The sequence below is a fragment of the Mandrillus leucophaeus genome, unplaced genomic scaffold (assembly GCF_000951045.1).
Source record: "Mandrillus leucophaeus isolate KB7577 unplaced genomic scaffold, Mleu.le_1.0 Scaffold686, whole genome shotgun sequence".
Classification (NCBI taxonomy): Eukaryota; Metazoa; Chordata; class Mammalia; order Primates; family Cercopithecidae; genus Mandrillus; species Mandrillus leucophaeus.
The window spans coordinates 1,545,303-1,557,576 of record NW_012107430.1 but is presented as its reverse complement, the minus strand read 5'-3'; the positions used below and the strand labels follow the sequence as shown (position 1 = coordinate 1,557,576).

Sequence of the window (12,274 nt, the reverse complement as noted above, 5' to 3'; positions counted from 1 at the left end):
GCAGTCTCTTTTGAATACTTTCCTTAGGAGAAAATACGCTGTGAAACAGTGATCTGCCACTACACAGTGGTTGGGGACATTAGGTCATTTCTAGATAGCAATTATATACACCTAATGGCTTATTCCCTACAAAATGAACTATTATGGTGTCAGAAAAGGCTAGATACTTTATCATCTGAAAGACAGGTTGCTCAGATGTGTACAAATGAATTTATTCTCTTGACCTCTAGTTCAGATGTCAGAAATATTTTATTTTGTACTAAAATAGAGAGAGGTTCCTATATTGGAATATGTTCAGTATTTACCACCTTTCTCTTCTATTCTGTATCCATAAAACTCTGCCTGATTAAAATATGTTAAAGTGTACTTTTAACCTGATACTGTTAATAGCATTGATGATCCTGGATTTTAAAGATGGCTACTTTAGTCTACTTTGATTTTGGGAAAGCCATTTAAAACAAACAAATATGTGCTATCACTTAAAGTTTTATAAAGAATTAAGAGTAACTGAATGACAGCTAAATTTCTCATGTATTTATTGACTGCCTGTTAGGTTCAAAGTTCTGTGCTACATGCAGACATATCAAAATTTCTTATATCTTTGGATCACGAATGTCAGGGTCTTTCAGCTCCTGGTCAGAAAAAATACTACCATGTCAGAGTGAGGAATTCTTAGTATGAGGTGGTGCTGGGGAGTACCAGTAGCTTCAGTTCAACAATTCATTGCTCTGGGTCCCAGCACACCGCTTCTTTTCCTAACACTTTAATTATCCACATTTTGCTCTGCTATTCCAAACGTGTAGTCTCTAAGAATAACCTGAACATGCCAGGTTCTCTCCCTCCACAAATTCTGAGTGCATGATTTAACATAAAAACAATTCGAATAAGAGGTTTTTGTCTTTCTACATTTTGAAAAGCCCTTTCAGATACAGTTTTAAATATGTAATTGAAATGCGGCATTTTCTTGAGTATTCAGTACATTTCTTGGATTTTTTTTTTTTTTCCTAACTGCAGGAATACCATAAATAAAAATGCTCAGTTCCTGAAGCAGTTCTTTAGGCACAGCAAACAGGAGTCAAATAGCTTTCACTCCAGGTTTAGAAAAGGCAATGCCACCACCATAAGTTTCTCAGTAATTCCTATCACCTTTAAGCATGTTCATGTATTAATCTCAATATATTTTAATAGCATACACACGGTCTCTAAAAACCCTTTCCTGGGGTTTACTGTTGGCTTTTTATTCCCTCAGATCTTTAAAAAATCTTAGCCTATCCATGACTTAGAGCATGTTTTCAACAAGTTATACGAAAATCTCCTTTTGTGCTCCACATTGACAGAGCCTGTCTGAATCCGGAGAAGGCAATCACATTCTGTTATGTTGTCAGCATGAGAGGCAAAAGCTCCAAAGTACTAAGTTCCTAGAGCTGTAAATCCATTGTGCTTCATGTTATAAATAAAGAAATTGCCCTGTGACAGCTACAGTTTGGAAGCATTATCATTTCTCTTTTCAACTCTCACTTTTCATCTTTTCAGTTATTTTCCTTAGGAAAACTTAGCCACCAAAGTATGACTTCTTGTATCACGAACCTATATGCCACAATTAAAAGAAAGAAATTCCAGCCAACCATGTCAGTGGCTGTAGTCAGCACTTAAGGCAAAACTGACTCCTATCGATTTAGCAGAAGATAGTTCTCTCTGCCCAGTGTCTCCTTCCACCCTGCCGCTCCCTGCCCTCTCCAGCCTTTTGGGCAAGCCTTTTCTTCCTGTTGCATTGCAAATGTGTGATGTATGCTTTCTAGCAGATGCATTTGAGGTTAGGTCTTCGCAACCATGAAAACACAGTTATAAATTGTTCTCGGAGCTAACCCACTCAACATCTTGGCACTTGGTTGTTTTTAACTTTTCAACAATAGGCACTGTTCACTCCCCTCCATCTCAGTTCTTTATTCAGTGATCAGGCAGGACACTGATGAAAGGCTAGTCACGGCTTCCCCCCATGGTATCAGTGTGGTGGCATGTGATGATTCACATGGGGTGTGTTTGATCCGAGGAAGCCCAGTCTCTGCTTATTCTTCCTTTGTTCTGTCATCTGGGGGAAAAGAGAGAGCGTGTGTTCAGCGGATTTTCTCGCTCTTACCCAGTACTGGTGGGCCACAACCGTTTTGAGTTAATATTCCCCAACTACCTACTGTCCAGCATCATATAGAATATATTTATCAAAAAAGGGATTTTTTTTAAGTGAATTTCCATAATCAGAGAAAAAGAGCAAACCCCTCTTTGTGGTTAGGAAGCAGGAGCCATTTTAGAAAACAGATCTTGCCTGTCACATAGCTGTCACCATCACCACAGTCATTTTAATAGCTACCATGGTTACTGTTGATATTTTTACTAATACTAACAATTTTATATGATAAAGGGGTTGATTATAGCATTGAAATGGCAGATACTAATGAGGATCTGCCTTTCCCATGGGCTTAGTAATTACTCTCATGGCAGAAAATGATTTTTTTTTTTAATGCAAAGAGATGCTTGTAGTTTGGCATTTTCTCCTTTCCCCCTTCCACAGAAGGAGAAGTGTCGCACAAGGCTCAGGGAGATGGGATAAGTGGAAGTCCCCGTTTGCTGGGATGCGGTTCTACAGTACGATGTGAGGTTTCTTTCTCGGAGTTTGCAATCCTCTATGGCTGATGACCTGGCTCCCTGGACCCTCTGTCTCCCCTCACCAGAGGTGGTGAATGATTTTAGCCCACCCAGCACCGTCTCCCTGAATGCACCCACCTGCTCCTTGAGCTCTGCCAGCTGACCCGACAGCTGTTTGACTAGACTCATGGTCGATTCCAACTTCTCCTGAAGGTTCCGAATTTCATTTTGCTCACTGTCGCCTTCATTGCTAACGAGGGACATGGCTCGCATCCGAGGAAACCAATCCAAATTCTTCTCCTGAAAGTAAATAAATGTGTGGGAATAAGGGAATAAGTATGGAAGGGGAGAACGTCTATAGCTGTTTATTATTATTAACATATAAACCAAAGTCTCTTAGCACTTAAATTGGAGAGAGAAAACCAGGCACAGGGAAGGGCTGAAGTAGGGCTTAGACGCTGGTCTTCATGGGCTGGGGGAAGACTCCAAATATTGAAGCAAACTTTATATGGGCTCCCAGGGAGGTTCCAGCTGAGGCATTTAGAAAGCACCGTGAGGGCTACAGGCATTCAGTGAATGATGACGAATGATGAGGTGGGATCTGGAGGCTGGGGGAGCAGATCCAAGTGTGTGTGGGTACAGCATAGGCATGCACTGTTTCTCTTTCCCCCTGGCACAGAAGAGAAGGCGGGGGACGGTATAGGAAGGTGGTGAAAGAAATGTTTCAGCCTCAGCCACCCACACTACTTTACCTCCCACTTCCTCTATAAAGGCTCCCCACCAGCTCTGCCTCCCTCCGAGCTCCACTTGAGGAAGAGGGAAGTGGGAGGGCATGGCCCGAGGTTACTCTGTCTGCTCCCTTTGGAAATATTTTATTGCAATGGGTGAGAGTTAGACTTCCCCACAGGGCAATAGCTGGTTCCACTTCTGTTTTTGTAGGCAGCCTGGGTGTAGGTGTTTTGTGTGTGTGTGTGTTTTCCCTCCAATCGTGGTAGAGACTGACAGATGCTTTCTTCAAGACTCTGCTCAATTGTCTAACATCATAGAATCACTATATATTACTTATATGACATTTTTCCATCCTCCCCAAAGCTCCGCAAGGTAAATCATGTGGTCCCCATTTTACAGATAAGGAAACAAGAGGTTCTAAGTTTCATTACACTTGTCACAAGCTAGTAAATGGCCAAGCTGGGATTTGAAGCCTCTGCAGCATTGATGGGGTGTGCCAGTCTTTGTCTCTGTCTACCCACCTATTTCTCTAAATCACCTTCTCCCAACATCCCTAGCAGTGAGCATCGTGCTTGAAACTCTTTCCATTCCAGAAAAGTCCACTGAAATGGCTACAACAGCCTCTGCCTGTGGAATCCCTAGAATGAGAGTCATCAGTGTTCTTCCCTAAGTGACAGTGGCAAGGCCCAATTTGTGTATCTCTAGACTGCAGGCTCAATCTTACCTGGCCCTTGGGTCGGCTTTTTGTTGTTGTTGCTAGGCAGAGAATAACAAGTTCTTTATAGTTCCCTGCCCCCAATGGCAGTGAAAAGGGCTGATAAAGAACTAAAGATAAAACATATTGAAGAGTTTTAAACTGCATTTAAACAGCTGTAGCTAATTAGCATTTCAAAGGCGAACAGTAACTTACTCTGAAGTGCAGAGTGACAGATTCATTCATTCAATCAATCCTTCAGCATCTATTGTTAGGTATTTAGGGGTGAAAGTCAGATAAGACTGTGTGTCTGCTCTCAAGGAGCTTATGGCTCAGGACAGCCCTCCACAAACAGTGGGCTGCACACTGTGTGTACCGAAATCCCCTGGTTGCTTTTGAAAACTGCAGATTCCCACCCCACCACCTCTTACCAAATCAGGACCTCAGGGGAATGTGTGTGGTTCTAATATCATTAAAGTGTTAAGGACTCTGGTTTATAGAAACAGGGAAGACTGGCTGGGTAGGGAGATGAAGCAAAGGGGAAAGATCTGAAATAGGCCTGTGGGGGAAGAGCAGAGGAAACCTAACAGGGACCCATGAAATGCTTGCACGGTAGTGTGGCTGGTCCAGCTGCTCACCCACAGCCCAGATGGATGTGCAGATGAGATAGAAAGCTCGACTGATACAGCATGCTGTGTCTCCCTGGGATGAGCATCAGAAAGATCAAGGTTTAAGGGAGTTCACACATTAATGTGTGAATTTAAAATTAATTTACATTACCTATTATGTGAATTTTACAACTGAAGAAAGTGAGGTACCATGGTTTAGATATGGTTTGTCTGTGTTCTCCAAACCTGCTGTTGAAATTTGATCTCCAGTGTTGGAAGTGGGCCGAATGAGAGGTATTTGGGTCATGGGGGCAGATCCCTCAGGAATTGGCTTGGTGCCATTCTCACAGTAGTAAGTGAGCTATCACTGTTTTTTTTTAAGACCGAGTTTCAGTCTTGTTGTTGTCCAGCTGGAGTGCAATGGCACAATCTCCGCTCACCACAACCTCCACCTCCTGGGTTCAAGCGATTCTCCTGCCTCAGCCTCCTGAGTAGTTGGGATTACAGACATGCGCCACCACACCTGGCTAATTTTGTATTTTTAGTAGAGACGGGGTTTCTTCATGTTGGTCAGGCTGGTCTCGAACTTGCGACCTCAGGTGATCCACCTGCCTCGGCTTCCCAAAGTTCTGGGATTACAGGCGTGAGCCACCGCGTCTGGTGAGTTCTCCCTCTTAGGAGCCTTGATGGGTTCTCGGGGGAATGGATTAGTTCCTGTGAGAGTGCGATGTTACAAGCCAGGGTGCCCCTAGGGTTTGGTGTCTTTTTGCATATGCCCACTTCCCCTTTGGCCCTTCTCTGCCATATTTTGATGCAGCACAAAAGCCTTCACCAGAAACCAAGCAGATGCTGGCACCGTGCTTCTTGTGTAGCCTTCAGAACCATTCCCTAAATAACTTTCTTTTCTTTATAAATTACCCAGTCCCAGATATTTCTTCACAGCAACACAAAATAGATTAAGAAATGAAGCTGGTAACTGGATTAGCTGGGATCCCAACTCAGATCTGTCTGCACCATGGTCTGTTGGCAAGACAGGAGATTGTGGACAGAAAGTAAAATAACAAAATTTAAAATTCTGAAGGTAAAACAACTTTATGAAATGAAAAATTTTGAGGTGAGAGTGCCTTAAGCCTGGTAAAAGTAAATATCACTGAACTCGGGAAGTTAGTATTTAATGGATACAGACCATTAGCTGGAGAAGATAAGAAATTTCTGGAGATAGATTAGTGATGGTTGCAGAACAGTATGAATGCGCTTCATGCCACAAAACTGTACACTTCAATGGTAAGATGGTAAATTGTGTGTTATATATATTTTACCACCATTAAAAAAAAATCACAGAATTTGCAGAGGCTAATTTTTAGATGAATTGTGCACAAAACTCCTGAAGTCATCCTGCAGGTCAGTAGTCGGGGTAGATGAGGAGGCTGTGGGTGGCCAAGGGCTAAAATCTGTATGAATGAACAAGAGTGACCAGGAGGTATTAAAGGATAGGATGGGAAGGACTAGAAAAGTGCATTTTTATGGGAGGTTTGAGGTATGTTGATTTCTTGGTGATGAGGAGCCCAGAGTGCTGACCCTTTTCTAGGGCTCTTAATACAGACAGGTTGGGAAAAATAGGCAGTTACCACCAAGGAGCTAAAGGAGACGGGGCTTGCCATGGTTTGAATGCTTGTCCGCTCCAAAATTCAATTTAATTTTAAAATTTGATTGGCATTGTAACAGTATTAAGATGTGGGACCTTCAGGAAGTGATTAGACCATGAGACTAATGTGTGAACTTCCACCTCATGGGGGTGATGATTGGTGCTGTAACAAAAGGGCAAGTTCGGTCCTCTATTTCTCTCACCCCCTCACCTTCTATTCTGTGATTACGCAGCAAGAAGGCCCTCACCAGACGCGGGCACTTTGAAAATAGACTTCTCAGCCTCCAGAACTGTGAGCCAATAAATTTCTGTTCATTATAAATCACCCAGTCTCATGTATTCTGTTACAGCAACACAAAACGGACTAAGACAGGGCTCGTCTTGGGAGAGCCAAGAAAGCAGTGTTCTGGGAGAGATTTTTTCAACATACAACAGGACAAGGATTCCAGAGGGGCTGTTGGGGCAGGAGGATTTGGGAGCATCACAGACTGGGCTTGGGGTAAGAAGGTACCAGGAACGGGAGGGATGGTGAAAACATCAACCTTCAAAAAGTTTCCGAAAGAAACAGATGCAAAACCTTGTTCTAACAGTAGACTGCAACTCTCACAGATAATGTGTGAGCGTTTGTAAAGCTGCCTCCAAAGAAACACTATTGCAAGCACCTCAGGGGCCAGGATAAGCCAAGTCCATGGCCTCTTGCTTTTGAGGAAACAATGGTAGCTCTCAGTGGACCATAGCTGGTGCCATTTGAGCCACAGAATTCCCTTTCCCTACACTCTCTTTTTTCATTTGTTTCTTTGTTCACCCATTCACTTAATAATCCTTGCTGTGTTTACTATGTCTCTGTTAGGCACTGGGAAGACAATAGTAAGCAAAATCCAGCACAATTCTCATGCTTATGGAGCGTGTAGTTCATAGGTGGAGAGTAAGACTTCAAACAAAGGATGATAAAAGTAATGAGCAGCTGTGCTTAAGTGCAAAAGCTACACAGTCCTGTCATCCTTTCTCTTCGTTCCTAAATATTATCCTGTCTTCCAACCCTCTTCTGGTTTTTCTAATCTTTCTTTCACTCCTTGTATCGTCTGTGTTTTGGTTTGTTTCTCAGCCTTTTCTCTCCTACTTTTCTGCTTCTTGCTTCACTCCTCCCTTCCCTTGTATATCTGCTGATCTTAATCTGAGACAAACATATAATGTACAACTAAAAATTGTTTTAATATTGGACATTTTATGGTTCCTTTTCTTAATTTTTAAGAGACCTGAGTTGAATGCTTTACATTTCTCACTACAATGGGGGGAAAAAAACCCAGCTTAAATTGATTGCTTTCTGTTCTCTTTTTTAAAGAAAGCAGTCTTTTAAAAATCAGTTCCACAACTGATTTTTCTTCAAAATTACTGCAGAAAGTACAGTATTCCCCATTATTTGAAGTGGATACATTTCAAAACCCCTAGTGGATATCTGAAACTGTGGAGAGTACTGAACCCTAGATATACTATGATTTTTCATATATATACATATCTATGATAAAGGATAATTTATAAATTAGGCACAGTAAGAGATTAACAATAACTAATAATAAAATAGTACAATTAAAACAATACACTGTAATAAAAGTGGTCTCTTTCTCTCTCTCAAAATATCTTACCATTTCGGACTATACTTGACTGTGGGTAACTGAAAGCACAGAAAACGAAGCTATGGAGAGGGGGGATTACTGTATATTCTTTTCACGAAAAATTAACTCCAATACAGCAGCATTCTTAAATGGTGAATATGCTTTTCCATTGAAAGTAGCTGCCAATTAAACACTCAGAAGTTTCTCTCTCTGTTCTTTTGGCTTCCACAGAAGGCTCAATCTGAGCAGGGGAAGAGGAAGGTAAATCCGACTTTAACCTGAGCCAGAACCATAGGACAGACACACAGAGAAGATACTAGTTAACAGGACACCACTTCCTCTCCATGTCAACTTGTAATATGTATGCCATCTAACAAAGCAATTTGATTTGGTTTGTTATTTCTTGATTTACTCATGCATGCTATGTACATCTTGTGATCATGCATATGATTATTAGATTCCCATGATGACTTGTGTCAAAATGAAATAATCTCCTTACTTCACCAGGAATAAACATATTTGACCACAGGGTACTATAAAGTCAGGGAAGATGTGGATTAACTGTTAGATTCTGAGGCTATAATGTATGGTTCTAGTAAGTGGGTGAGTGGAAATCCAGAGCTTCTCAAAGATTCTAAAATGCAAAACTCAAAGATGAACCGTCATGTCCCTGAGAAGTCCCTTTAGGGCTCACACACTATGTCAACCATACCCTTTTATCCCTAAATTCTAATAGTTATCTATTTCTCTGGGTGATTAAAAGACCATTAGATAGAAGTGTAGAAACCTTGTAGTCATTCAATAAAATGATTAGGTTGCAAGTGTCAAAAGTCAGCTGTGCTGGGCCAGGCACGGTGGCTCCTGCCTGTAATTCCAGCACTTTGGGAGACCGAGGTGGGCAGATAACCTGAGCTCAGGAGTTCTAGACCAGCCTGGCCATCGTGGTGAAACCTTGTCTCTGCTAAAATAACAAAAATTAGCCAGGTGTGGTGGCGGGTGCCTGTAATCCCAGCTACTCAAGAGGCTGAGGTAGGAGAATCGCTTGAACCCAGGTGGTGGAGGTTGCAGTGAGCTGAGATCATGCCACAGCACTCCAGCCTTGGCTACAAGAGTAAAGGCTCTGTCTTAAAAAAAAAAAAAAATCAGCTGTGTTATGTTTTCATATTTGGTTCTTAAATGTGATACCTGATCTGTGGGAAAAGACAATGGGGGTATAATGGAAAGAGCACCAATCTATGAGTCAGGACACCCCGGTTCTGGTTTTACCTTAGCAAAATCTAGCAATAAGATATAAGGAGGAAGAAAGCCTTATTCTCTGAGTCCCAGTTTCTTTATCTGTAAAATCAGACTGTCACCCTAGGTGGTGTCTGTGTCTCTTCCAGCTCGTCATTCTGTGAACAATAATGTAAAGAGCTTTAAAAACCAAATTGTTGAGAGAAGATTGAGCTCGCCAAGTGAGCAAACAGAAACATGGCATTTTGGCTACAAGCAGCCTCAAAACCACACAGCCCACACCCAGTATACTGCAAATGCCTAGCCTGAAACCTAGAAAGTTTAGGTTTCCTTGAGGTCTCAAGGCACAATAGCAGCAAATATCCCTGCACTTGACTCCCACTTCTGGGCAAGTTCTTCCATATTACATAGTGGACTAGCTCTTATATAGCCTATCCCTATTCTTACCTAATTGTCCACTGGCTCAAGAAAATATAAAGAATGTAATAATTTTTCTCCATATCAGAATGAGATTAAGAAATAATGCGACTGACTTATGTTAGCCGAACATTGGAGAAATTGTCTTGGTCTTTTTAGCTCTATTAAGTACATATTAAAAGCTGACTGTGGGTAAGCTACAGAAAGCAAGAATTGTGGTTCTACATCATAGTAACATATCCTACTTGTGGGCTGCCTACCAAATGTCAGGCACATTTTAATCATGCTATGACCAATACCCACAATTCCATAAGGCAGGGACTATTTCCATCCCATTTTGCAGATGACAATACTGAGGCAAGCGGATCAGTTACTTGTCCAAGGTCATATAGGTGGTGTTAGTGGCTAAACCAGGCTTTGGCCTCCACCCTATTTGATTGAAAAGTGTGTATCCTGTCACTGCACCAGACTACTCTGCATGTCAAATGGAGATATCTATGCTTAGCTTCTGAACTTGCTAAGGAAAACAAAGACTATAGTAAATCTCCAAACAGAAGCTACTATACCTTGGGCCCCCTTTGATTTCTTCTTCTGGGGTATGCTAAAGGTTGATTTATTAAAAATCGGAAACAAATCCTCTAGGCATGGTATCATGGATGCACGTGCAGGTATCCATGATAGACCATGCATGTGCTGATAGAAGTGCAGCAACAGTTGACATTCACTGTGATTTTGTAGAATGCTCTGAAATACTGCTAATAAAGAACAACCCACAAAATGTACTATGTATTGTAATGGAGTATCAGTAAACCATTTAATATGTACCTTCACCTCTGCCCACAGACTTGATGGCTATGCTTAGAATGTGCTGTCACAAGACCATTTCCTAAGGTTTTTCTTGGTTACCATCCTTTCCTGAGCTTTATGTTTATACTGCATTTTCCATTCTAAAATTCATTCACAGAGCCTTCTAGGCTGAGGAGCATAAGCATTTCCCCAAAGCCTCAGCATGACCTGTTGCATTCCTCTCTTTGCACTTTTGGTCTGAAGACATCAGCAGAAATGGCTCTCAAAAGCCACACAAGTCATGCTGCTACTGCCTACTTACTGGAAGATCCCTCAGGGAAAGACCGCATTTCTTCCTTCCTAGAACTTTAGACCTAGAAAATAATCTGGAACAAGAATTCTTTCTGAAGTTGAAGTAATCATTTGGTTATGGGGTATGGTCATGGGGGCGTGTCTCATGGACCCCAGCACCTCTGCTCAATTTCAGTAAAGGCATGATGAGCTTCTTACCTTTGCATCAACATGGTGGCCTTCAGGGCAGATTAGGCATTATCTAAAAAAATCAGGAGATACCCATGACATTGGCATTGGGATTCCTCATCTAGTTTCTAGTGAACACCCACCTGTATACAACAAGGACTGTGAGCAACAAAACAACTGGTTCTCACAGAGGCTCAGATGTGGGCCTTGCATTCATGAGGGAGGAGGAATGGGCTAGAAAACATAGTCTTGTTTAACAAGTATCAGGGACTGCAGGTGACAGAGAAAGGATACAGCTGTGTTCTTTGAAATTAAAACACTAAGGCTAGGTGTGATGGCGCATGCCTATAATCCCAGAATTTTGGGAGCCAAGGTGGGAGGATTGCTTGAGCCTGGGAGTTTGAGACCATCTTGGTCAACATAGTAAGACCTCATCTCTACTAAAAATTAAAAAATTAACTGGGTGTGGTGGTACACACCTATAGTCCATCTTGGTCAACAGAACAAGACCTCATCTCTACTAAAAATTAAAAAGTTAACTGCGTGTGGTGGTGCACACCTATAGTCCAAGCTACTTGGGAGGCTGAGGTGGGAGGCTCGTTCGAGCCTAGGAGGTAGAGACTGTAGTGAGCTATGATCATGCCATTGTACTCTAGTCTGGGCAACACATACAGACACTGTCTCTAAAACAACAACAAAAACAAAAACTATTCTTCGACTGACAAATAAATGAAAACCTCAACTCATTCTAAAAAGAGGGTTAGGGTTAGGGAAGAAGAGTAAGAGTGAATTTTGCTCCATTAGAAAAACATGTGACAGGAGTTGAAGATTCATTTTCAAGCTCTTATTAACCAGAACCATCTTTCTGTGTCTCCCTGTGTATTCTGTCTGGATCTCCCCAGATCTTCCTTGTGAACTGTTAGGTTCCTGTAAATGTGGTGAGTACCGAATTTGTGTGGATTGAGAAATCTGGAATGTGTTAGTTGTACAAAGCAAAACAGGATTGAAAGATTTTGTAAAGCTACAAATCCCTTCAGAGTGTTATCATCATACCTTGAAATATTGCTCAAATCTAAATGCTCAAATCTCAGGTTTATATTATATATTCACATATTATAAATTTGTGAATTTTTACAAAATTATAAAGCAATATTACAAACAGAAAGCATCCTTGGTTAGCTGAGGCCATATGCAGAGTGGCTGAAGGCCGCGCCTTAGAGCTGTGCATGGCACCCAACAAAGGCTGGTGTCACTGCCGTGTTCCTGCCTGGCCCCTTTTTCATGGCACCATTTTCAGTGTGCTGGTGGGAAGGGGCTCCTGGCCTAGGAGCCTTCCAGGGACAAGGCTATTTAATCCAGTCATTGCTCCCAAAGGCAGAGGGAAAAAGAGGCTCCATGAAAGTGCCCATGAAGGAGGAGAGTTCCGGGA

General features: G+C 41.9%; 1 protein-coding gene across 1 annotated transcript in view; it reads right to left on the bottom strand.

Annotated features, from left to right (window-relative positions):
- Positions 1–1,082: 1,082 nt before the first annotated feature.
- Positions 1,083–12,274, bottom strand: part of ITPR2 (inositol 1,4,5-trisphosphate receptor, type 2) — a 455,230-nt gene continuing 444,038 nt past the window's right edge. Inside the window, exons 56-57 of the mRNA XM_012002420.1 lie at positions 2,779–2,940; positions 1,083–2,089 (exon numbers count right to left, since the gene is read on the bottom strand). Of these exons, the coding sequence (XP_011857810.1) occupies positions 2,003–2,089; positions 2,779–2,940 (249 nt within the window). The 3' untranslated portion in view covers positions 1,083–2,002. The remainder of the gene's footprint in view (positions 2,090–2,778; positions 2,941–12,274) is intronic.